This window comes from Solanum tuberosum, unplaced genomic scaffold (assembly GCF_000226075.1).
Source record: "Solanum tuberosum cultivar DM 1-3 516 R44 unplaced genomic scaffold, SolTub_3.0 scf00445, whole genome shotgun sequence".
Lineage (NCBI taxonomy): Eukaryota > Viridiplantae > Streptophyta > Magnoliopsida > Solanales > Solanaceae > Solanum > Solanum tuberosum.
Window position 1 is genome coordinate 61,715 of NW_006239374.1, and position 25,673 is coordinate 87,387.

The 25,673-nt window shown below is 35.3% G+C and overlaps 4 protein-coding genes across 7 annotated transcripts; 2 read left to right on the forward strand and 2 right to left on the reverse strand.

Moving 5' to 3' along the window:
* Positions 1-5,245: 5,245 nt before the first annotated feature.
* On the forward strand, positions 5,246-8,318 carry LOC102598129 (copper chaperone for superoxide dismutase, chloroplastic/cytosolic). 2 transcript variants are annotated; one of them, XM_006363638.2, is made up of 6 exons: positions 5,246-5,588; positions 5,879-5,905; positions 6,580-6,652; positions 6,763-6,897; positions 7,162-7,361; positions 7,871-8,318. In XM_006363638.2, exons 1-6 carry the CDS (start codon positions 5,331-5,333, stop codon positions 8,114-8,116), a joined length of 939 nt encoding a protein of 312 aa, XP_006363700.1. In that variant the 5' UTR covers positions 5,246-5,330; the 3' UTR covers positions 8,117-8,318. The 2 variants fall into 2 exon arrangements, with proteins under 2 accessions (XP_006363700.1, XP_006363701.1); XM_006363639.2 differs by lacking the exons at positions 5,246-5,588; positions 5,879-5,905 and adding an exon at positions 6,186-6,319.
* Positions 8,319-8,596: 278 nt separating this feature from the next.
* On the reverse strand, positions 8,597-12,343 carry LOC102598696 (nudix hydrolase 14, chloroplastic-like). Its single transcript, NM_001287955.1, is given in 7 exon segments — positions 8,597-8,836; positions 9,251-9,349; positions 9,699-9,791; positions 9,932-10,024; positions 10,300-10,377; positions 10,872-10,977; positions 12,108-12,343. Coding segments are annotated over 7 exon segments (924 nt in total). The 5' UTR covers positions 12,338-12,343; the 3' UTR covers positions 8,597-8,611.
* A 261-nt stretch (positions 12,344-12,604) lies between these two features.
* LOC102599022 (uncharacterized) lies at positions 12,605-18,315 on the reverse strand. Of its 3 annotated transcripts, none has more exons than XM_006363641.2 (7): positions 18,118-18,225; positions 15,229-16,889; positions 14,993-15,143; positions 14,755-14,902; positions 14,438-14,683; positions 13,802-14,086; positions 12,605-13,324 (listed from the first exon to the last, which is right to left on the reverse strand). In XM_006363641.2, the coding sequence occupies exons 2-6, from the start codon at positions 16,874-16,876 to the stop codon at positions 13,811-13,813; spliced, it is 2,469 nt and encodes an 822-aa protein (XP_006363703.1). In that variant the 5' UTR covers positions 16,877-16,889; positions 18,118-18,225; the 3' UTR covers positions 12,605-13,324; positions 13,802-13,810. The 3 variants fall into 3 exon arrangements, with proteins under 3 accessions (XP_006363703.1, XP_006363704.1, XP_006363705.1); XM_006363642.2 differs by having other exon boundaries at positions 12,605-13,419; XM_006363643.2 differs by lacking the exons at positions 12,605-13,324; positions 13,802-14,086 and adding an exon at positions 14,100-14,173 and having other exon boundaries at positions 18,118-18,315.
* A 4,647-nt stretch (positions 18,316-22,962) lies between these two features.
* Positions 22,963-24,681, forward strand: LOC102599781 (probable sugar phosphate/phosphate translocator At1g12500). Its single transcript, XM_006363644.2, has one exon. It carries the CDS (start codon positions 23,206-23,208, stop codon positions 24,274-24,276), a length of 1,071 nt encoding a protein of 356 aa, XP_006363706.1. The 5' UTR covers positions 22,963-23,205; the 3' UTR covers positions 24,277-24,681.
* Positions 24,682-25,673: the final 992 nt, after the last annotated feature.

Genomic DNA, 25,673 nt, shown 5'->3' on the forward strand with positions numbered 1-25,673 from the left:
AACTTACAGTGTGTCGCTTCCTTGTTGAATAATGTCTTGTACATATTCAACAAGAAAAGGGTGTTTTGGTTCCAATAGACTTCCAGTTTCCTTGTCCTTATAAGCATCAAGAGATGACCAATCAGTTCGCTCAGAATGATCAAAAAATCCACTGTCCTGGAGGTAAGTAGGCAACATTAGAGATAATTTTTTAATGTCTCCCGAAAAAAATTTTCTCCTTGATCCAGATGCTGAGTCGTAGACACGTATTAGCCTCTTTTTCAAAACAACAACAGTCAATACCCAATGAAATTGTCCATCACAATTCACCGGAATGTAAACATCATCACATGAGTGCCACGGTAAACCAGCAGAAATCTCAAAACCATTAATAATGTTCATCATTGACCGCTCGAATCCAGATACAACAAACCCACGCGCCATGTGTTCCTATGTACTAAGGTTGTCATCGGCAAGACTGCAATGATACCTCTCATGTGTGTTATTGATGTATGTTTTGAATAAACAGTTAACTGTAGTGTATCTGTATTGATCCAGGCTTCGCAATTATGATTTCTTCCTAAGGTAGTAAAAGACTACATCGATGTGCTGCAAAATAAATTATTTAGTGAAAATAAAGAAAATGTATGTTGTGATGTATCATATATGCTATGTCTAGGTGTGAACATAATTTTATATCAGATACATCTTTAAAGATGTATCCGATACATACAGATGTATCAGATACATACAGATGTCAGATACATTTTTAACGATGTATCAGATACATCTTGATAGATTTTTTTGTTGAATTTACTATTATACCTCATCAGTCCAACATTTCTTTGGCTGCGACATGGCATAGAACCAATTTTTATTAATTGGAAATGCAACAACGAAGTCCATTTGCTCAAATCCAAAAGAAGCTGAATTGCATTTGTATTTGTCCTCCTTTGGTTTCCTATATAATTATTAAAACTCAATGCAGATTCAAACAAATAATGATCTAACAATATTTGGATATATTGATATATAACTTACTTCTTGTCATGTGTTTTAAGAAGGCCCTTTGATAACCACTGATGGTACTGATCAAGTAAAGTAGATGGAGGTTGGAAAATAATACCACAATCTTGAAATGGGTGATTTGGACGAATGTGTAACTTTGAATCAACTTTCTCTTTGCCTTTGTCGCTAGACCCAAATATAGTTACGTATGGTGATTGAAAGATCTTTGATGGCAGTCTCAATCTTTGAATAGGCGTCTTTGACACTTCATGCACCACTATTTCATTTATGTTTGTATCCATGGGTACAAGGTTGCGCGATCTCAAATCATGGATAGGTATATTTGCATCACCAAGCTGGGATGTGTCAGTAAGTTGTTGAGGAGTGACAACTTGCAGTGGTTGAGCATCCATAGAAGCATGAATGCCATAAAGTGTATCTACTGCTTCTTGAGTACCAGCTGATACTGAATCCGAATTTATCAAACCCTATATTAATTGATACAATTATAAAATAGATTAGATAAATGAATACAAAATTGTAAAATGGTATTATTCATTTAGTGGTAACTAATTGTAAGATTTACCGATTTATCATATTTTATGGCATTATCCTTCACTTTATCAGCATCGTGTTCATCCAACATTACTTGATGAAATGTTTTGGAGCCTCTAACTGGTACATCTTCCTAAAAAAGATGATGTATGTTAAAATGATACATTGACAAACTAATGTATCATACATATACAAAATTGAACTTACATTATCTTGCTGATGTACATTTGCTTCATCATGGACTTCTGTTATGTGTGGAATATCTGATACATCCTTCCTACCTTCTTTTTCCTTACATGTAGTAACATCCTATGTTTTCAAGTTGAAAAAGTATGAGTAATTAGTTAATGTATCGTTAATATTTTCAATGAATAATATTTGACTGCATATATAATCAGGATTGTTAAAAACTTACTTCTACAATCTTTGGTTCAGGGATAAGATTTTGTTCTTGATCCTCAACAACATCTACCTCAAATCGATCATTGTCGGGCACGTCCATCGCAATAGGTGAACTCCGTTTATCAAACAACTGGTTAGTGGTAGGTGGACGAACAACGTGATCTTCTTGATTGAACTCTGGCATGTTAAGACTTGTAGATGTGCCAGAAATAATCTACACGAAGAAAAAGGGTTAAATATGAAACAAATAAATTCGTTTTAACAGTGTATTATTTCTAAAATAATACACTACCTCTTCTTCTTGCTTGTGTGGATTCCGAACAACATTCATCAATTGCTTGTGATTTAATTTGATTAAAGCCTCTAAATGCTGAAATTTCTTGTCAATCTAAAAATATATATACAATATAAGTGAATATGTAATAACTGTCAATATGTAATAACTGTCAAAACAAAATAAAACAATCACTTACATATTTCTTCAGGTATTTCTTAACTTGTTTAATCCCTGATCTGTCAGTAGGTTCTTTAGGATCTAGTGAAGGAACATGAACATCGGGTACATTAACACCTGAAATTGGAATTGGACTATTTTTGTTTGATTGCACAGCCGATTGTTCAGGTTGATTAACATCAATAACATCTGGCTTAACGGGATGAGCATTCTTTCTCCTCTTTGGAGGGGGTGTAGATGATGTAGTTGAAGCGCGTCTTGATCTCCTTAAAAAATGATCCGTAGGATTAGTAGAAAAATCCTCAAATCCGAAAAGTTCTTGTGGTTGAACAAGCTTGGACTTGGCAGCTGAATTTTGATGTTCATTATGAGAAGCATCAACATTACCAGGCAAATCAAGTGATGCCATTTCCTCGGATGTTGGATGTATATCATTGCAAGAATTCTGGATTACGTATCCAAACCAACATAATAAACAAGATTATGTAACAATAATAACAAAAAATGATACATTAATATGACATGAAAATTTTTCATTATACACTGTCAAAACATATATTATACCTGGGAGAAGATGCTAGACATAAACATGCCAAATTTTGGCTTGACTCCCACAACACGCCAGTTGCATATTCTAGGTATAAAACTGCCCACTTTGACTGCAATTTCATCACCGACTGCCGAGGCACATTCATATATCCAAACATTCAGGACATATGGCATGCCGGCTAATCGATACATCTTCTTTTCTTTGGTGAACTCTTGTCTTAGTGATTTTATCAATTTTGAGAATGCAATCTGTCCCCATGGAAACTGTTCATACCTTCCATCTTCAACCATATAGAAATGGTGGATAGGTATATTTGTATCACCAAGCTGGAAAAGACAAAAGTGTGAATGAAATATAGGATTGCCATTTCAAGAGCATCTTGACTATTCTCCCATTGACCCATCCGAAATCTTTGAACTAAACGACCCTTGTTTACAACGTTTTGTGAATCAGGAAAATATCTTTAAATCAATCTACTGTGAGTGGAATCAGGATATTTAAATTCATTAACATTTCCTGTGCATTTCAGGCCGGTAATGATGGCAAATTCTTTGATAGTGAAATGCAAAATATTCCCGCTAGCATGGCGAATATGGAGCTCATCTATATTATCCTGCTCCAGCTCAAGTAGTAATAGACACTTTGTTATTTGCCCTTGGTAATTGCAATTAGGAATGTTGAGATATGGACCGAAAATTGTATTCTTAAATTTCTCAACACCATCAATCCCTATAGACAACTTCAACTCTTCTGCAAAACCCATGTTGTATGTTGAACCAAACCTCAAGGAATGTGCAGGAATTTGTTTTATCTTGTATTTCACAGACTATAATGAAACAAATGAACAACAATTAAAGCCTTAAAACATTATAAACATGATACATGTTGAATAATAGACAACTCAACTTACAAAGATTGTTATATTTGTATTTGATACAAAACTGTTATATTTGTATCTGATACACAAAATCAACATTTGTGCCTGTTACAACTATTTTTACAACTATTTCATTACTTTTGCTAGTAGTTGTTAGGTTTTTTTGTTGATACAAAACTGTTATATTTGTATTTGATACACAAAATCAACATTTGTGCCTGTTACAACTATTTTTACAAGTTGATACATTGAGAAGAACCACTGACAAAATTTTGTATCAGTTAAACAAAAAGTTTGAGAACAACTAAACTATATATTTTTGTATGCATGTATATGATATGTTAGTACTGATATATATTTAAGTTCAATAATGATAAATACATTGAAACTTACTGAAAATTATTGTAGAAAAACTTAAATTGCATAAAGCTATCAGTAATGTATCATGAAGTGAAATTAACAATTAAATCTAAGATTGAACAACAAAAAAAGAGGAAAATATATCAGAACTCATTACCTTGGGTAGATTAGGACGGGAAATTGGAGATGATACTTTTCTACCCCTTTTTTTAGGGGGTTTTTCAACCTTTGATTTTGAAGAAGAAGGCACATCCTTCCTGACTTTCTCGATACTCACTTTCGCCATTATAAGGGGATCATGCAATTTCTTCGATCTATTCTCAGCCCAACCTGCGTCTTCATGGTCAAACACACGATTATTGTTAGATGACATTATCTGGGTAATACCTATACTGAAAGAGGGAGCATCATCCATAATGTATCAGGATTTTGAATCAACAAAAAAACCTAACAACTATTAGCAAAAGTAATGAAATTGAAAAAATACCCAAAAGGAGTGAGAAATCGTTTGACTGGAGAGAGAAATATCTTCAAATTCAAATTCAAAATTAAACTGATAAGATCATGGGAGAGAAAATATGACATTATTTGAGGAGTGAAAAATTGGGGAGATAGAAGTGGGTTAGGAGATGTGTAGTTATGTATCCGGTGGGGAGATAGACGTGGGTTAGGAGATTGGAATTATGTATCCGGGAGATGAGTGTAAAGGAGTGGTAAAAGGGATTTATGAAATATTTAAAAAAAGTGGGGAAAAATTGAGAATAAGGTAAGTAAAGTTGTGTATATAAGTAATTTGGCCTGATTGGAATTATGTATCCGGGAGATGAGTGTAAAGGAGTGGTAAAAGGGATTTATGAAATATTTAAAAAAAGTGGGGAAAAATTGAGAATAAGGTAAGTAAAGTTGTGTATATAAGTAATTTTTTCCTTGAATATTAGCAATTAGATAGCTTGTCAATGAAACCCTTCTTGGACCAACCCAAGTAGTTATATATGGCCCAATAAAACTTAATAACAGCCCAATTAAGTGAATACATGAAATAGATGATTCTAGAATGACTAGATTGCCTCAGGCATCGACTTCTCTTCTCTGTGTGAGAACATTTTTCTAATGACCAAAACTCTGAATATAAAAAGAGTGAAAAAATGGCATTTTTGAGGTCCATTGTGACTGCAAAAACAACCGCCATTGCTGCTGCTATTCCAGCTGCTGCTTTTGCTGTTTCTTCTATTTCTTCTTCTTCTTCGCAGTTTGAACGTCCATCGAAAAATCTAAAATTTGGCTCAATTTCTAGTTCGAATCCGATTCTCCAATTAAGCTTCGCGAAGAATCTACAAAAAACGAGTCCTCCTTCAGCTCTTCATATGGAAACGCCTTCTTCCAATCACCAAACTTCCTCCGATGTAATAATTTATCCCTCAGCTCTTCTATTTTTTTCTTAATTTTTTGAATTATTTGGAGAATCTTACAGGGCTCAATTGGTTGGCAACCTGAATTTTCACCTTATTGGCGAGGATTTAGGGTTTAGGGAGGTCTTACTTGTATTGCAATTTTCCACCACTAAATTTTAGATCCATCTCTTTTTTTAATCCAGAATGACAAACTAATATGTTTTTAACTTTTTTTTGTTTGTAAATTTGGCAATAAATGGATGCTATTGTTCTAATTGAGTAATGTGATTTTTCGTTTGCAGAATGGAGTCGTTTTGCCTGAGTTGCTGGTAAGTTCTTTCTTACAAAAAAAAATCTATGTTATTTTTGTTTGGAGGAGAAATGAGGAATTTTTTGGTGGTTTTTTGTTTTTTTGCATATTTGAAGCTGTACAATAAATAGGGATTCTTGTACTTGTAAAGAGTCTAGTTATGTAAATTTAGTAACTTTGTACTTTGGATAGTACTACGAGTAGTACAACATTTGATATAAGGAAATGTACAATTAGAGTAGTACAATATCAATCATTTTCGCCTCTGCTTTAAGGTAGATCAACTAACATCTTCTGTGAGAAGAGAGGACAAGAGCCTTATATAATGCCTCTACAAACAATATTCACTTGTCAATAAAAATCTGTAGTTCTTCTTTTGAATTATATTGCCGATAACTCGAGAGGGTCTTTTTCTCCTTGATTAATTGCTTAGGTAAATTGATTGTGCTGGTTGTAATGTTATTAGTTTATCAAAGATGATTACTTTTAAAGGGAGGGGGGTATCTTTTAATCTTGATGGCTTAATAGGGAATAATCTTGATGGCTTAATGTAGCCCATTTTGTTGGTTATTGAAGGTTTAGTTTGGGGGGTTTGCGTTTGTTTTTATTGGTTTCTTTGTGAGTTGATATATTATGTTGCATATTGTTGTTTTTTTCCATGTTAAACTGATTGTATTGACAAATTGGTGACAGACAGAGTTTATGGTGGACATGTCGTGTCAAGGCTGTGTTAATGCTGTTAAGAGCAAATTGCAAACCGTAGAAGGTAAATGCTAAAAAAAAACGAAAAACAGAAACCATGCCTTGTACTGGGGATTTATTTTAACTTCATCAATTTGTTTTGGTGTTGAAAGAGATCTTTTGTGTGGCTTTTAGGAGTTAAGAATGTGGATGTGGACCTTGATAATCAAGTAGTGAGAATTCTTGGATCTTCACCTGTGAAGACTATGACTGAAGCCTTGGAGCAAACAGGTCGAAAAGCCCGTCTGATTGGACAAGGAGTACCGGATGGTATGTTCTAATCTTATCTAATTGCATATGTCATGTTTCCTCCATTAATATTATAGAAAATCTGTGAAGCACTATGTCTTCACATCTATGTTAACGGGATGAGCAGAACTAAGTATGCTTATGATTATAGTACATAATGGCCTTCTCAAGAGCTGAAGTGATAGATTTCCTTTATGCACTTCTCTAATGAGCTTCAGCTTTATCTGCTTTATTGCTGATGTGATGCATCTAACTTATATATATATGTTGAATCATGCTCTGTAGATTTCCTTATATCTGCTGCTGTTGCCGAATTCAAAGGACCAGATATTTTTGGTGTTGTTCGCTTGGCTCAAGTCAATATGGAATTAACTAGGATTGAAGCAAACTTCAGTGGCCTGTCACCTGGAAAGCATGCTTGGTCTATTAATGAATTTGGTGATTTGACGAGGGGGGCAGCTAGTACTGGAAAATTGTACAGCCCAGTAAGTAACACGCAAAAGAACATTTTATTTATGTTAAATATGTTGCGCTATCTTCTTCCTATGAACCTTTTTTTCTTGGGGGCATGGATTCTGCAATATACTTGCATTGAGAAAGAGAGAGAATCAGGATCCATAATATTAATTATGCAATCATGTTCCAACTAATCTCACTCGAGGATGCTTGAAGTGTTTGGACTATGATAGAAGTGCCTCCTTTGTCAATGAAATGCATCTAATACCATGCTGTTAGTTATGGAATCGTAACTGTCTGGATACTTGATATCGTTTGTCATGGACTGTGTGAAGCTTTTCCTTTCTCTTTGTCCTCTGAAGGGTGAAATAAGCATCTATCAAGCTTATTATGTTATATTTTTCCTTTTGTTGGACTGTCAAAAGGAGCCTAATATATGGATAAGGTTCTAATGAATGGTTGGTTTCCTTATGTCTTATGTATGTTGCACCAGACAGACTGACTATTGACTGCACTTGTGTGTTTTTCCATTTTTCAGCCACTCGGTGACCTGGTTACACTGGAAGTTGATGAGAAAGGCGAGGCATTTTATACTGGTCCTAAGGAGAAGCTAAGAGTTGCCGACCTGATTGGGAGAGCTATAGCTGTATATGCAACTGAAGATAAAACAGATCCAGGACTTACAGCAGCAGTGATAGCTAGAAGTGCAGGAGTTGGTGAGAACTACAAGAAAATTTGTGCTTGTGATGGTACAACTATTTGGGAAGCAACCAACAAACTCTGAACAGTTTGTTATCTTTAGAATCATTTGATCATTGTATACTACGTCTGTATCATTTTCACAATCATGAAGCTTTTAAGTTGGATGGAGCAAGCTATTGTATCAAAATAAATGTAATCATTTGTTGCTCTCACTTCTTTGGTTCCTATTTAACGATCCGCTCCTCTTCATTTCAATGAGAAAAGCTAGTGAATTAAACTTCAAACGAAGCATCAAGCTCAAATTCCAGTTTGTGGTAGTCGTGTTGAATACTGACAGTGTGCAAGGAACAATCTTCTCTTTCCCCTTTTTATTTCTTTTTCAAAACGATAAAATTGTGTGTCTAATATACAAAAATTCAATACCAAGCAACAACAGATGCAATTGCCAGGAGTGTTCACCTGGGAATGCTCATGCTGTAGAAGCAGACTTGCCTAAAATAGAGAATCGTCATCTTCTAGTGAAGCATACAATATTGTAAGTTGATACTTGATGGAGGAGAAATTATTAACTCATCGATCAAGGCAACAGTCCATCTCTTTTAGCCATCTCGTAGAGGGCAATGGCGGTCAGAGCCTTTGCATCAGCTGTGGCACGCCATAGTTTATCATATGGAACCACATGCACTTTAATCAGCTCACCATGGTCTCGTAGTCCAGTTTCTTTGCCTTGCAGTTGTTGTATTTTCTCTTTGCTGACATTTCCTCTGTATAGAAACAAACTCATCTCCTCATCACAACCACCCTAACATTGAAAGAACAACAAAACCACAGAAATATAGTGTTAAGAGATATATAAAGGCAGAAACAATAACAGAAGGCCTCATCTTTGAATTGAAAATACACCCAATGTAAGGCTGCAAATATACCACTAATTGCAAGTGCACATGGAGCAATATCCAATGTCATTACAATTTACAGGTTCCAAACAGTAGAGCAAGCAGTGCAATGAATCGAAATTATTGACTGAAATATAACCGCAAACTTTCTTTTAACACTAGGCTAGATGAAACTATTATAACATATACATTTCCATAAGAGTTTTAGCAGAAACTAGCTGTTTATGCAAATATTTCTACTTTTTCTGTTCCTATAATACAATATCCAAGAAATCATGTGGTGAGTAGTCTGAGTCTTATAAAAGACGGTGGAAGCTTACAGGAGAAGGGAAAACTCTTCCCCCAGTTGATGCGTCGAGAAAAGCCGTGAGGTCGACCATATCATGAGCATTCAGGTGTATTCCAGTTTCTTCCTCAACCTGAAACACATAGATCAAATACTTCAATTATATGTTCGGTCAAACCCCTCTGATTTTGCCATCCACAAGCTAAAATAGCTGCTTTTGACAAGGAAGTTCCTATAAGGATCAGTTGAGTCACTCATATACAAAACATTAGCAGATTTCTGGATTCAATTGAACTGCTCAGAAACGAAGGAAATTCCATTGATTTGTTGAAAAAGGACACAATGAGAGGAATCCAGTTCATTATGCACTAATAAACCAATATATACTAGGGAATTGAACCACAAAAAACAAGGGGACAGCTTGCCTCACTCTAGAAAATTTTGAGAAGGGGATAATGCTTTGATAGAAAGGAGAGAGAGACCTCTCGAACTGCTGTTCCAGCAAAGTCACCTTGGTCATCATCCAACATTCCTGCTGGCAATTCCAAAATTAGCCTCCCAACTGGGACCCTAACCTTTCAAACAATTTGAATGTATTTTAGAGTTTAAAAAGTAAAAGGGACAGAAAACTTTCATAAATTTCCACATATAATCTGTACTGTGAGATATTTTTAGACGTTATAAAAAAGGAGGAGTTGACAGTTGGAAGACCTACCTGTTCTGTAAGCACAGCATATGTCTCACCCTCAGAATCCAAAAGGATTAGAACTGCAACAGCTGGACCCCGTGCGAAGACAATACCAGGAACCTAGACACAAAAGAGGCGATAGTGACTGGAAAGAAATTGCCCTTGTTGTAACCAAGGATAAGGTAGGAAAAAGGAAAATGGAAGTAATACATCATTGTCATGCTAGTATTGTCAAGCTATGTCAAGAGTACTGTAATGTCCATTGCTCTAAGGTACAAGGACAAAAAACCAAATATAAGCAAAATAAATTGAGGACACAGCTTTAAGAGAAGCTATTCATAGTCCGGCTGAATGAATTACATATCCAATGGGATGGAGAGATTCTAATCAGATACCTTTTGACCCGTCTCCTTATCAATAATATCTGCGTTGAATTTTAGAAACCCCAAACGCTCTCCAAACATATCTACACCCTGCTCCAACACATAAAAAGATATATCAGCTGTAAAGCAAACTTAATGTTTGCGGTAGCAGGACCAAAAGCAGATTCAAATCATGTGATAGTCACTATGTCTTGGACTCTTGGTCGCTGATAGTGCGACTTAACATCATTCCAAGAATCCTGACACGAACATGAAGAAGACTTCTTTTTTATCCTCTTTAGAAGGGAGCACGACTGACAACTATGTTAGGGAAGCATAGGAATCTTTAAGGAGCATAAAGTGCACAATTAACCTAGATATCCATTTTCCTCAATAAAGATATAATTAAGAGCCTCAGCATCAGTTAAGATCAGAAGACAGACCATTTTCCTCTAATTGTCCAATGTGGAAAAAATTTAGAAGGGCTCAAGCAACTCAATTTGTGTTCTGACGGTCTCATTAGCCAACAATGTAATTCATCGAAACTAGTGAACAAGTAAAAGCTACTATCTTCATAGTTTAAAAGAACAGCTTGAGATCGAAACCTGGATAAGAACTTGTTTTAAAGACATAGCTCCATTAGCCAGCAGTCCTGTTTCAGTTTGTATGTTCTTTAACCACTGTTTGAACAATGAGGATTCAATAGCATTCCTACAAGAAAACAGACATTTCACTCAATCCAACCCCATACTAAGAAACTCTCATCCTTTAACATGAAAATGCTTGCTTTTCTGAAAATCATCCACAAACCTGACAACAAATGCCATACTAAGAGAAATTGCATAACCCCAAAAGAAATAGGGGGGTGGGGATAGGAAATGTAATAGAAACTGGAGGGACTTTCAAACAGTCATTTCAATCCAAAGGCATACCAAGAGAAATGCTTGACCTTTAAAATGTAAATGCTTCCTTTTGCCTAAATTCCTGAAGAACTTACAAAATCTTCACTACAAATGCCATATTGTGCATGAATAAGTTGAATGCTAAGAAATTAAAATAATATAGCAACTTGGAGGTACTTCCAAACAGCTCACTCAAACTCGATATAGAGCCATACCAAGAAAATGATTCATCTTTAATATAAAAATGCTTCTACGAGTCTCATTGCAAATACCATATTAAGCTTGAATTAGGTGAGTAGAATGCTAAAAAAAGAACCCCCAAAAGCAAAAAAAAAGATTTAATGAGTAGAGGGACCATCCAAACAGCTCACTTAATCCAAAGCCATCCCAAGAAAAATGCTTAATCTTTTTTAACATAAAAAAACTCGCTTTTTTTCTCAAAATCTTAACTTCTAGAATCTCACCCTCAGTGACATACCAATAAGTGGGAATTACGTAGTCGAAAGCTAAGAATTGAACCCCAAAAAGAAAAAAGAGAAAAAAAGAAAGATATAACAAGTTCAGGGACATCCAAACAGCTCACTTAATCTAAATCATGCCAAGAAAACTTCTTAGTATTCAAAAGAAACTTCCTTTTTTCCACAATCATGAAAAACTTTAAAAAACCTCACAAAAAATGTCCTATCAAGTGTAAATTACGTAAGTTGATAGCTAAAAGCAAAAACCCAAAAAGAAAAAATATATATAACAAGTTGAGGGACAACCAAACAGCTCTTATAATCTAAAGATATCATAAAAAGGTATCTTTTTATTCCAAAAATCATGAAAAACTTATAAAACCCACACAACAAATTCCCTATTAAGTGAGAATTACATAAATTTATAGCTAAAAATAGAACAACAAATGTAAAAAAGAAAATAAGGAGTGGAGGGATTTGCCTGAAGTGGGTATCGGAGACGCCGGGAGCAGCGACAACAGAAACCGGTTGATCGAGTTGGGTGGGAAGATTGATGATGTGAGTGATTCGAGAAGGTGGGGTTGTCGACATTTTTACAGAGAAGCTTCCAGAACAATTTCTAGGCCAAAGGGTCGAAGAAGAAGAGGAAAAGGGGAATTCATATAGAGGTTTCAAGAATGGAAGTCCACAACGTGACGCTGTTAGTCTCATTTTCCAGCACTATTGGCAACTACTCCCTTATGGAATGTTTTATTAATAATAATAAAATCGAAGACACGGAAAACAATGGTCTTTCGCATTTTCTACATAAAAATATCACTTACTCACTCCGTCTCATATTAGTTGTCAAGTTCGCCCCAAAATACACTGAAAAGGGATTCATTTGTTCTTTTGTTAATGCTTTTTTAATTTCCTTGTAACTATGCATCTACTTGATGCTCTTTTGTGAATGAAAACATTAATTTAATGAGAAAAAAATGAGTCAAAACCACTGAATTCAGTATTGGAGCATTTATTCAAGTGCAACACAAACACCAAGGGTAAGCCAGCTAAATATACATCTCTGAAAGTATCCAGTCCTACTAGAAGAGTGAACTGAGGGAAGAAAACTTTAAAAATGTTTCTTGACCATTTATGCTAACAGAATATTTGTAATTCAGTATAATCAATCATATAACCGTATTGTCAAGAAGTCGTATGATGTCTATGTTACAACATTTTCAATCTTTTCTAGTATTTATTCGTTGGAGGAAGAGGCATCATGATCTGGTATAGGATGAGCAATGGCAGAATTGCTTCACAATCCGGCAGAAATACCAAGTAAAGCAGGAACAAGCTGAGATAACGGAAGCCTGATAAAGTGAGTGAGAGCAAGATATGGCAAGCACAATATCCTCAGCCAGAAGTTTGGCATGAAAAAAGAAAATGCAACTTCACCCTGCATCATACATCCTCTTGCCTCATTGAACTGAATCTGATGAAGTTTGTGTCGATACCATCTCAAAGCAGACCCAAGTCTTCATGAACAAATGGTAAATCTCAAAGGATGCAGCCACTAAGCCAAAATATATTACACCATACAGGTTTATGGCTATCCACAAACCAATTTTGGAGGCAGCACTTGGAAGTGAGAACTCACCCCCTTGGCGTTGGATGTTGAATTTTGCCCTGGATTACTAGCAACAGATCCTGATAATTCTGCAAAGAAACTTCAAAATTGAATGGATCCAAAAATCATAGACACGGACATATGTGGGATATAACACCAGAAAGCCAATTCATGATCCTCACTCCTTTATGACATTTATAATTACAAGTACTTGTCACATCACTTCTTGCTAAATAGAAGAGAAGTCTTTCTGAATTCTTCCTCAATTGCTCCCTTTGTAATATAATTTTATTTATAAACAACAATGTAATAAAACCTAATACTCCTTTATGCACAGTCTCTGGTAAGGCAAATAAGTTTATTAGAATAATGGGAAAATCTACCACGTTGCAAGACTAGCAATTTCCTCAACAGATTTTATTTAGCCTATAAGAAAAAAAGTACTTTCTCAACAGATGCGCCTTTTTCTTGCCCCAAAGCATTTTCACCAGAACCATAAGGCAAGGAAAGACACATTTTAAAGGAGTATGAAAGCGCAAGCAATGAAAGTTAGATACATTGTATACCTCAATTTTCTATAGACGTGCACTGATTTTATTCATGCTTAATGAGTCTGTAGTTCCGGACATAGAATCATGTAGTTCTTTTGCTGCCACTTTTGGTGCGTTCTTGCTAGTATTTTGATAACTAAGATAAGACAGTGACTGCAACCACGAAACCATTGTCGGTTTCCGTGTAACATCATCTGATTCTGCAACATGTTGATATAACTCATTGAGAATAATATCTTGGCCACTTGATGGTAATTTAACGACCAACTGTGCCAGTGACTTCATCAAACTAGGCAGAACCTGAGAGCCAAAAAAAAAGTAACTGTTTTTATCAGCCACGTCAAGTGCATTATATTGGCACAGTAGGCATAAATCTGGCTAGGACACCTAAGACAAATCAGCATTTTCATAGTTGAAACATCTATCCATTTTCCAAAGCTTTTATGTAACAAGAAAGAGCTCCTACAAATTATACCAATTACCCAAATTTTCGAGTGAAGGAAGAAACAAGAAGTTAAACAATTAAAGTGAAGTATCACTCATATTGAATATTTTCAAAATCCATGGAATGCACATGTTCTCTTATGATTGAACTTGTAACTGCACATCATTAGGTTGACCAGTTGAAGACAAACATTGTTACCACTTTACCTGTATATCAACAAGAGAAAGGAGACGAAAAAGTAAATCCAACATCTTGAAAGGCTCCAGCTCTCCATCCCAACTCTTCCACAAGTCAGTTTCTGGAGTAGTATCGACTGAACTACAAAGGCTATTAGCCTTCTCAATGAGACAGTGGATGCAATAGAATATAGATGGGCTTCCAGCAGGCAGATGTCTAACCAGTGCAACAACTCCAGAAGCCATTCCCTCAAAAGGAGTAATCCCAGGGTATCCCTGTAAACTTTCAGTTAAATCAGAAAACAAGTTCAAGCATCACAGCAATTAACTTTGGTAGTTTTTATTACCTCTAAAGATCTCTTGACATAATAGAATACAAGTTGCTCCTTTAATGTATCTCTTTCATCTGGATCAGCATCCTTACCAGAGGACATGAAAGCGACAAACACCGAGTGTGAGGCTTTAGCCAATTTCCCAGTTGGATGCCCCATGTATCTGGTTAAGTGCATTAAGGAAATTTTTATATATTCAATCAGGTTTGACTTTCCTACTTGTTTCTAGATCTAACCATCTGATGCAGGATACAGGAACATGGTTGGAGCCAGCACCTTGCGGAATACAGAGGCTGGTATACATTCTACGCAAGTTGGGATTATTCGCATATAAAATAAGACCCGAGCAGTCTGCACTTCATCAGTAGTCCACATATATTCCATTTTCTGAAAGCTAGAAGGTACTGCAAGGAAAAAGGTGATGTGTTTGTGAATTCTGTAATATAGCAAACATATTGGCAATTAAAACATGCAGGAAAAAGTCACAACCAGCTTGGTTTGTCAAATCATCATAAGATGGAATAGATTCCACGAATGAGACACAGGCATGTTCATTCTCCTGAACCCTTGTAACAACTGCTCTAATTGTATCCATATACTCTGGCAAACGCATTCTGCGGAAATATTCCATACAAGAAAATGCAACCAATATCCTCACTGAAAGTCTCATTTGAATTTCTTGGGGAGCACTTAAACTTAACTTGTGCTTTGTTACTGCCAAGGCAAAGACCACAACCATGAGGAAAGCAGATTCAGCAATTTTTTCCAGATTCCCTAACAGCGCTTCCTCCCTACCTCCAAGCATCAAAGCAACCCTCCGATGCCACATATAGACATCCCGACAGTAATTCCATATGATATCCTCTACTGCACTTCGGTTTTCTTCATCAGCCATGACATACTGATTGCAAAAGACACTAGTTATGGCCCCTGCTTCCTTAAAAATAATGCTGTCTAGGTGTTGCTGCACCTCATTGAGAACTAATCCCACCAAGTTGCCAGAAGGCGATTCTTGGATTTTGACATAAATGTGTGGCAAGGGGAATATTTCAGTCAACAAAGCTGTAGTGAGGCATAGAAACACATGAGGTTGGTAAGAAAATGGTCCACTTTTAGATAAAGCTAATGACATACACTGTAACAGAAAGGAGTTTCTTGGCTCCATTGTAGCATAATCAGCATCTCCAGCACTAGAAACTAAACCACATGCAATAGTCTCGATTCGTTCCTCTGCAGAAATCTTAAGGTCAATTAGTGCTTTCTGTTCAGATCTATTGATGACTCTCAGTACTCCAGCAGCAGCCATGACTACAGCAAACAAAGAGAATGCTGGTCGTGTATTTTTCAATACCTCTCTACTGAAAAGATCAATCTTGTCTGTGGAGTGAGAATTGATAAAATTTGAGAAACTCCACTCCATCAGATGCAGTATCATGAGCCCATAAGACAAACTAGCAGAAGGGACGTCGCTTTTATCCCACAATTCCATTAAACAACTGAGAACTCTACCAAAATAAATGTTCACAGAAGAAGAGAGAGCATAGCCAATTCCTGCAAGAACATTCGGGATTGTCCTTTCAGACAAATGGATCAATCTATAGTCTTCTTCAAGGAGCTGGCAGAGCAATTTCAAGCAAACCGTTTTAGATTTTTCGGATGCTGAAGATACAAAAGAAAGAGCACCAAGGAGAAGAACACCTTCAGAGAAGAAAGATAAGCTTTTGTTTGAATGAATATGTCCAGAGAAAAGGTGCAAGAGGACCTCAACTGCTGAATCAATGACCCCAGGAGAATGTCTAAATGATTTCCGAACCCAAATGTATAGAAGCCTGACAAATAAAGGATAAGATTCCTGTGGAAGGGAGACTTTTTGTGAGGACAAAATAGACAACAGAATCTTTGCTTGTGGATCAGCAATATAGAGCGAGAACTGAACATCAACGAGGGTCCTTAGGGATTGGAGGTGATTTGAGTGGAATGCTTGATTTTGAAGGGAGTCCCTAAGATCAGCCCATGCTCGGATGATAGCTTGGGCTGATGCCGAAGAAGGATGTTTCAGCGTCACGTTCTCCTGGGTGCCACTGATTCTGCATAGCCATTCTTCAAGGAATACAGATTCAGGTTTCTTTGCCATCATGTGAATTATGCAACTGCAAGACCAAACATTGCAAGCAATAAATTTAAAAAGACTGCTGCATGCACTAAAGTATAATGGACATAGCTAAGACCCCACTAAGTTTTTACTGAAGTCTCATCAATGAGCCTTAATACAAGATTTAGGTGACTTATGTTATCCACCACCTGAATTACATATATTTATCACAACAGTGAACGTAGCTTCATGGAAACAGAAGTAACTACTAAATGCTTTGCTTTCAAAAGGATTATCCCCTTTATAAGCTGGGATAAAAGAGTGGGAGGGAGTTATCTATGTTCAAGTTTCTTGATAAAATTATTCAACAATGGAATTTGTTAACTCAGTAAAAATAATGAGAAAAGTTATAGATAATATTTTCCCTCCAGTCTCCCAGGCGGATCAAAGGGAAGAGGTTTAAAAAGGACATTGTACTCAAAAAAATGAATAAGGGAAGGATTCCTTCCTTAACAATTTCAAATTCAATATGCAACAAACAATAGTGCCTCGTGATAAGTAGGACGATTTCCTACATTTCTTTCCAGTAAGAAAAAAGGAGTTGAAAGCCACTTGATGTAAGGAGAGGAGACATTCAATAAGTCAGTTAATCTTTCATATTTCGAAAGAAAGTAACACTGACTAGTGACTACCTAAGGCTTCTGTAATCAACAAGAAATTTAAGCTAAAATAAGGGAAACTTGAAATGGAATAGTAGAATCGAGCAAAATTCCGAAATCTTAGTTAGCATTTGATCATAGATTTTGAAAAATTACCCTCAAATACTTGCTTGCATGAAATTTGATAAATAATTTCAAGTTCCCAATCGGGACTTCCCCTCACAAAACTTCAAATTTTTTCCAAGTAAATACATATCTAAACAACTTCAAATTCCAAAAGTCACAGCTTTCAAAAACTCAAATTTTCGAGTTTCAACTTCAAAATCTATGACCAAACGGGAGCTTAGTTACAACATAAAGCGAACACCTAAAAAAAATATTAAAAAAAGAGTAGTAGTCCGGCAAATATTAGAGTCAGAAACGACTCAGAAAGCAAAAAAATATGTACTTTTTAACAACATTAACCTATCTTAGGACTTTCATCGAACAGGTAGCATTCAGCAGATGAAACACTTCTCTTTTACCATCTAACAACAATTCCATACACAGCAAATGAAACAAAATCGACCACAATAAGTAAAACATGGAAAATCACAAACACCCACATAGAAAAAATCGAAACTTTACCTCTTCTACGAGCTGCCACTTGAGTCCCAAGCTTCCTGGGTTCCTAAGAAGCTTCTCAAACAATAAGAGTTAGAAAGTTTTTTGTTTTATAATTTTAGGTAAAAAAAAAAAATGAACCCTTCATCAATTACAAGAAAACACAATTTGGGGCAATTTCGTCCAATTTGACAGTTTCTGTGCAATTTTGTGAGAAAAGAAATTCTACAAGGAATAACTACCATTTTATTTTATATTTCTAGTTGACACAATTTTCAACAAATATTTTTTTCGTATTATCCCATTTTAAAGTGAGAAAAAAACAAAATACAATGAATAACGAGATATTTTATACATTTTTAAGTTAGCGTTTGGCCATAGATTTTCAAATATTCTTGGTAAATATTATTTGGGTGAAATTTCACCAAATGTTTGGTCATACTATTTGTGAAATATATTTCACTTTTTAGAAAAATACGATTTATACCCATAAGTTTTAAAAACTATCAAAACTAACCATAAGTTTGTAGTACAAGTCAATTGGATCTTCGTTGCAACAAATAACAAGTAGTGTCCATGCCACTGGAGCAATGTGGTAGTTTGGAGTGAGTGCAACAAGCATCATTCCATACATCGTGAAATAGACAAAGCACATGACTTTGTTACCTTGAGCCGATTGTTCATCATTTTCATCAACAACCATATCATCGCTTTCATATTCATTGAATATTTCATCACTACTTTGGTGTTCACATAAAGAATTATGTAATGCAACGCAAACAACTACTATAGATGGTGTTTTTGTAAAAGATAAAAGTTTGGTGTAAAATTTCAATTTTCAAAAGATCCCAAATAATGAGATTTGGCCCAAATACTAGAAAAAACTAGTATTTGGGAATTTAAGATATTTGCCAAATAATAGCAAATTGTATGGACAAACACTATTTGCCAAATTTTTCCTCAAATATTATTTGGGAAATCTATGACCAAACGGGCCCTATAGTTCTAAAACGATTCTGTTTGATTATCAATAATGGGTGGGCATAGTTTGGACAAATCAAAATTCAATTTCCTATTAACTTTTTTGTTTGAGTTTTGTTATTACAAATTGAATTTTAATTTTGAATTTAGGATTAGATTTTGAATTTGTGACTTCAACTTATTAAATATCTAAAATTTGTATGTCAATATACTTTCCTTAACTTGGATTGGTCCAGATTAATGCTTCACAAGTTACATCTTAAACAAAGAGAAATTAGGGGAGAAATGGTAATAGATTTGTCATATTTAAGAATTCATAACGATAAATAACATATTCAATGTCATCCCACTAAGTGGAGTCCGGGGAGAAAAAAGTGTACATAGATCTCATCACTACTTCGTAAAGGAAAAAAATATTGTTTTCGAAAGACCATTAGCTTAAGTGCATCAAACTCAAGTAGAAAAAGAAAAAAAACAAAAAATAAAGCATAACAATTAACAAGTTAATATGAAAAGTAGGGTAAGTTCTACAAGAAAAAAAAAATGTAAATTTTTTCATTTTCTAGTTTTTGTTATTTTGAGTTGAGGGTCTTTTGAAACAATCTCTCAACCTCCACGAGATTATGATAAGGTTTGTGTACCATCTACCCTTCCTAGACCCTACTAAGTGGAATAAAAATTTCATTAGATATGATGTTGTTGTTGTTATCTAGGACTACACACGGTCTAAGTGCAAAGTTTGTGGTGGAACAATTCAGTGTCCTTTCACTATTAATTTTTTTTTTTTACCCTTCCCTAGGAGCTCCCATCCCTTTTGCTTTCTTAGTGACTCGAACTCGCAACCTTTGGATTGGAAGTGAGGGATGCTTACCATCCTCCGAACAACTCCCTCTCGTCTTTCTCACTCTTAATTAGGATTTCGAATTCAAGTTTTTGGAAATAAAAAAACACTATTGAAAGTGCAGCCCCCCAGAATCAAGTTCTAGAATACAAAAATATGAATTTAGTCATGCTTCAATATGGTTACACGAACGCAAAAACAAAAAAGCTAAGAGCCCTACCGTTCAAAAACAAGAACTGCCAAATTTTCTGACTATGTCAGAAGACTTGCTGTCTGTGCCAGTATTTCATTGTTTTTATCTGAATCCTATTTACACATCTCACAATATGAGCAGCAGACAATCAGTAGTACTAATATTATTAAAATAAACAAAAAAAAAATATCTCATCTGCCATGGAACTCAAAATCTCACCTCCCAAGAATATTGCTAACAAAAAAGTCTGCTACAATGGTACTCCTTTCTTTTGGTGTACATATTTTTGGCCAAAAATGACTATTTTATTATCTCATTGTTGTTGTTGTTGTTATTAATTTTGTGCAGTGTCTTATGGAGGTGAAAAATGTTCAATTGAACTTGGGCTAAATCTTGAGCTTAGCTACTCAAAATTTAGTACAAACGGATATGGATTTACATTTCTACAAAGGCAAGAATTAGAGCAACAATTTTTCATCTACAAGTATATAGAAGCAGGGCTACCTGTTCCATCTCATCTAATTATTCCTATATACAAGTCTTTTACTTGTTCCTTGAAAGGTCTTCATGATGGTAACTATCCACATTACATGACCAATTGTAAGTTTCCACCTAGCATTTTTCATTGTTTTTTAGTACAGATTGTTTGATTGGTAGAAATCTTGACGTAATGATAACAGTTGTTGTTGTCATCTGATACGAAAGTCATGAGGTTAATTAAGATGTGAAAATAATCTTTTGCATTAATATAAGGTAAGATTGTATTATGGTCTGACCTTTATTCAAATTCGTGTATAACTAAAGCTTAGTCCAATGAGGTGCTTTCTTTGATTTTGATAGATTCATAGTAACATGTATAGTGAAGTGTTAGTAAAATCTTGCTCCTTATCATATGCATGTACCCTTAATTTTAATATTTGAAAAATATTTTCATTGTCAGTGTCACCTAAAGAATATCTACAATCTTTAAAATGTGAGAATTGTAAATTGTAATATTGAAAATAAGACAGATTTTTAATATATATTACCTGCTACAACATGTAAATGTGACCTGATGGTGTAATTAGTGGTGGAGACAATAATTCAAACTAGTAGTATAATTTTTCATAAAAAATTCAATTGAACCCCTTACCCTCCCTTGTCGATGCATATAATTCAAACTCTTTGTTTTAACGAGCGTCCAAGAATCTTTAAAGACGGATAATATGTACCGAATACTGTGATTCTTTTTGCAGTGATGGGGTATGGACACATGTGTTGGGAACATAAAAGTAGGATGGAACCAGAGCCAAGAAGATGTAGGAGGACTGATGGCAAGAAATGGAGATGTAACAAAGGTGTTGTCCAAAATCAGAAATATTGTGAGAAGCATATGCATAGAGGCCGCCAGCGTTCAAGAAAGTGTGTGGAGTTAACAAGTTCAACAGATATACGTTGTTCGGACTCTTCAAAAATATTGTCGCAATCGTGTCAGATTCTTCAAAAATGCACTAATGGTAAAGTATCTGACACGCAACCATTGATATTTTTGAAAAGTCCGAACAACATAGATCATAATTCAGAACCGGACACATCCACTTTCTCCATTGGTCTACCAATAAATTAATTACTAGTAGAAGTTGTTCAATTGGAGATGTGTGTAATTCTTCGAACGATTTCTCTTCTTTCTTTTGTTATAACATTTCTAGTTACGTTTAATTGAGGGAACAATTGATTTTGAAATATGATGATGTAATGGATCACTAGACAATGATTCTATCGTTTTTTAATTACAATAGTGTTTATGCTAACTTGCATATATTTTGATTATTCTATCGGATACTTACTATTTCTCACAAGTACGTATACCGAGTAACACCATTCACTGACGGATTGTTTGGCTTAAAACAAGGTTATTCCAGAATTATAATGTTGAGATTATAACCTAGATATCCAAATGGCCCCTAAGAATTAACCTAATGGAAAAAAGATACTCTACTATAATTGTCAAATCTATATCCATCATTAGGCCATACAATTAAATGCAACAATCTTTTAATAGAAGGCTATAATAATGATTAATCTTTCCTTTCTTGTTTAGCAAATTGAAAGGCCAATTAAAATGATCTTCTTGATTATGTCATTTGCTCTGTCAACAAACAATCTTGATTGTTAATTACTTTCTCCAACCCATTTTCTATGACTAATATTGACTTTAAAGAGGCAAGCAACAATCTGGATTGCCAATTATTGAAGCATTGGTTGGAAAAAACATACAAAAATGTATAAAAACATTACATCAAATTCCACTTCATATGCATTTACATCTTTGTATATTACTTGTCTCCAACATGAATGCAAAACTTCTATAAACAAACAAATAAGAGTTTCTTTGTCAATACAATATGTTTGACCTTAATTGACTAATTTAACCACATATCTCATGAAATTTCAACAATAACTACAAATAAATCCACCCCCCCCCACCCCCACTCTTAAAATAGGATGTAATATAGGGGAATGTTAGATAAACAATTCCTATTGGTCCGCTTCACACGCTTAAACGACACGTGCTACAGTCCACTTATGTCTGGTATCCACATTGGAGTCTGACTATTCCGAATTCATGCGAGCTCTATTGTGGGATAATGATAACTATCCATGATTTTTCCATACCCAGAGCTCGAGATCTATGATAAAGGGAGGAGTAGCCCCATCCGGTGGACCATATTCATGGGTGGGACAGTGCATAAAGCTTAAAGCACCCAATATGGTACCGACACTTTGTTCACAGCTATAATCATCAAATTTTATTTTTTTATTATTAATATTACTCTAGTCATTTAATTCTCATCCAATGGCTAAGATTACTTCCCTCATTTGAAATCTAAATCTTGACCCTTCAATTAGATCAAACCCCAAAATTTCCCACCAACTTACCCTATCTTCTTCACTACCCCAGATCTCAACCCCCATTTAGCCAAATACTCAAACTATAGCTCAGTAGCAACCCCATTATATTTTCTTGAAATTCTATTGGGTATTTAGTATACTAAGTTGTATCAAGATTCATAAAAATTGAATCTTTACACTGTGTTAAGTTGCTAGAAGCATTGTAATGGTGGAGGCACAGTCATGGACTACAAGAAGGGGCAGCAATCCAAGATTGGAGTCACCCCAAGATCAAGTCTTGGATATGCCAGTAACCCCAACTGCTGAAATCAGGCAGCAACAGTATTCTAATGGTGGGATAACTTCTTTGGTGTCACCAAATGTACTTACTGCTCTTATAATTGCTTCTTGGTACTGTTCAAATATTGGGGTGTTGTTGCTAAACAAGTATCTTTTAAGTTTTTATGGTTATCGTTACCCAATATTCTTGACTATGTTGCATATGTTGTCATGTGCTACTTATAGTTTAGTTGCTATTAAGTGGCTGGAAGTTGTTCCTTTCCAGCAGATACATAGCAGGAAACAGTTCTTCAATATTCTTGCTTTGAGTGCTATTTTTTGTTTTTCTGTTGTGTGTGGTAATACTTCATTGAGGTACCTTCCTGTATCGTTTAATCAAGCAATTGGTGCTACTACCCCATTTTTTACTGCTATTTTTGCTTTTGTGATTACTTGTAAGAAAGAAACTGCTGAGGTTTATTTAGCTCTTGTCCCTGTGGTTCTTGGTATTGTTTTGGCTAGCAATAGTGAGCCATTGTTCCATTTGTTTGGGTTCTTGATGGCTTTAGGTTCAACTGCTGGGAGAGCCTTGAAATCTGTTGTTCAGGGGTTGTTGTTATCCTCTGATGCTGAGAAATTACACTCCATGAATCTGTTATTATACATGGCTCCAATGGCAGCAATGATTTTGCTTCCTTTTACACTATACATAGAGGGGAATGTAGCAGCAGTTACAGTGGAGAAAGCTAAGGGAGATAGATTTATGGTTTTCTTGTTGATTGGTAATGCCACAGTTGCTTATTTGGTGAACTTAACTAATTTCTTGGTTACTAAGCATACAAGTGCCTTGACACTGCAAGTTTTGGGGAATGCCAAGGCTGCAGTGGCTGCAGTGGTGTCAGTTTTGATATTCAGGAATCCAGTGAACATCATGGGCATAACAGGATTTGCTGTGACTGTAATGGGTGTGGTGCTTTACAGTGAGGCAAAGAAGAGATCTAAAGTAACAGCACACTGATGATAGCTTGAAAGATTCAATCTTGATGATGCCACACAAAGGTACAATTTTTTTTTTTGGTCTAATTAGAATTCATTCTGGTTGGGGATGTTAAGTGGTTGGATTGTATTCCACTGTATAGGAAGAAAGATGGGGTAAAGTGGAAAAAGGTTTATGTGCTATGCTTTTTTTCCTCTATATTATTGTTCTTGATTGGGGGTGGTTTAAAGAGAATAAAGTTGTCTCTTTTACTTTTCCCCTTTCTGTAATTTTATACTCCTTTGATGCAACTACAACAAAGAAAGACTGATTCTTTCGATATTGTTCTCTATGTGTAATATTTTGGTGGGAGAATTGTCCTCCCAATATATTTTGTCCAAACTCAAGTTTACTTTCCTTCTCTGCTATGTTTTAGTTGATTCTCAAGATAACATTTTTAGTGTCGATCCTTATTATAAAAAGTTGGCGATCTGGGGTTCTTGTAAAGACGTAAGTAATCAATCAGATGTATTGCAAACATTTCAATAATCAAAATGATGCAAGGTCATTTTACTTTTGAATATTTGATCTGCCAGCCAAGAAACATATTGAAATGTTGTATCTATTGAGGTCCCGGATTGTTTTAGAAAACGACTACATGGAAAATTGTGGTGCAAAATAGTCATGAGTTGCATTGATTGTTTGGATTATTTGGCAAGTCTTTTAAGTGGATCTTAGTTCAGAAGTTGCTGTCATTATTGCCAAGTTTCTATGGTTGCCCCACCCTAATTTCCATGTAAGATAGAATGACTTCAAGTTTTCAACTATTTCCAGCATGTTTGTAGTTTCTAAACCTTCCTATTTATTGAGTATGTCTGTTGCATATGAGGGACTTGATAGGAAATGCACCTACTCCTTTTAAGGTTAACTTCACGAATGTTGATAGATAGTGTACCTTCTACTTTCCGTTGAAGGTGGTTCATCTCCTCCCCACTAACTCCGTACCCTGATGGAGCATATACATTAGTCTAATCTGACATGAACCTACTGTTATTAAGCCTCATATCAAGGTTCTTGGAAGAACTACTTAGAAAGCATATGTAAGAACGTTCAGTATAGGAGAGCCACAGAAAGAAACTTATAGTATTTTGGAAAGGGATTTTTGCTATGTTGCACTGACAGTGTAAAGAACTTTTATACGTTAAGTTGACCTACAACATGTAAGTTTCTGTATCGAGTGAGCGATTTGTGTAGAATAGTAGGGGAAAACTAATATTTATGGTAAAATGTAGATCAGATGTGTTATTTTGCTTTTGTTTTACTCTTTGTGTGAAACATATAGAGTTGGTTAGCTACATAAAGCAAAATATTGGTTGTTTTTCTTTATGAGCATGTTAGGCATGTTACTTTTAGGATGACTTTAAAGAAGTTGTCTCTCA

Bases quoted from the DNA above. Each gene is read 5' to 3' on its own strand.
- LOC102598129 (XM_006363638.2), top strand. From the start codon at position 5,331: ATGGCATTTTTGAGGTCCATTGTGACTGCAAAAACAACCGCCATTGCT. The intron at 5,906-6,579 runs GTAAGTTCTTTC...AATTGGTGACAG, and splicing joins TCGTTTTGCCTGAGTTGCTG to ACAGAGTTTATGGTGGACAT. The intron at 7,362-7,870 runs GTAAGTAACACG...TCCATTTTTCAG, and splicing joins CTGGAAAATTGTACAGCCCA to CCACTCGGTGACCTGGTTAC.
- LOC102599022 (XM_006363641.2), bottom strand. From the start codon at position 16,876: ATGATGGCAAAGAAACCTGAATCTGTATTCCTTGAAGAATGGCTATGC. The intron at 15,144-15,228 runs GTTGTGACTTTT...TTTTCCTTGCAG, and splicing joins TGATTTGACAAACCAAGCTG to TACCTTCTAGCTTTCAGAAA. The intron at 14,087-14,437 runs GTAAAGTGGTAA...TTTGGCTCTCAG, and splicing joins TTTCTCTTGTTGATATACAG to GTTCTGCCTAGTTTGATGAA.
- LOC102599781 (XM_006363644.2), top strand. From the start codon at position 23,206: ATGGTGGAGGCACAGTCATGGACTACAAGAAGGGGCAGCAATCCAAGA.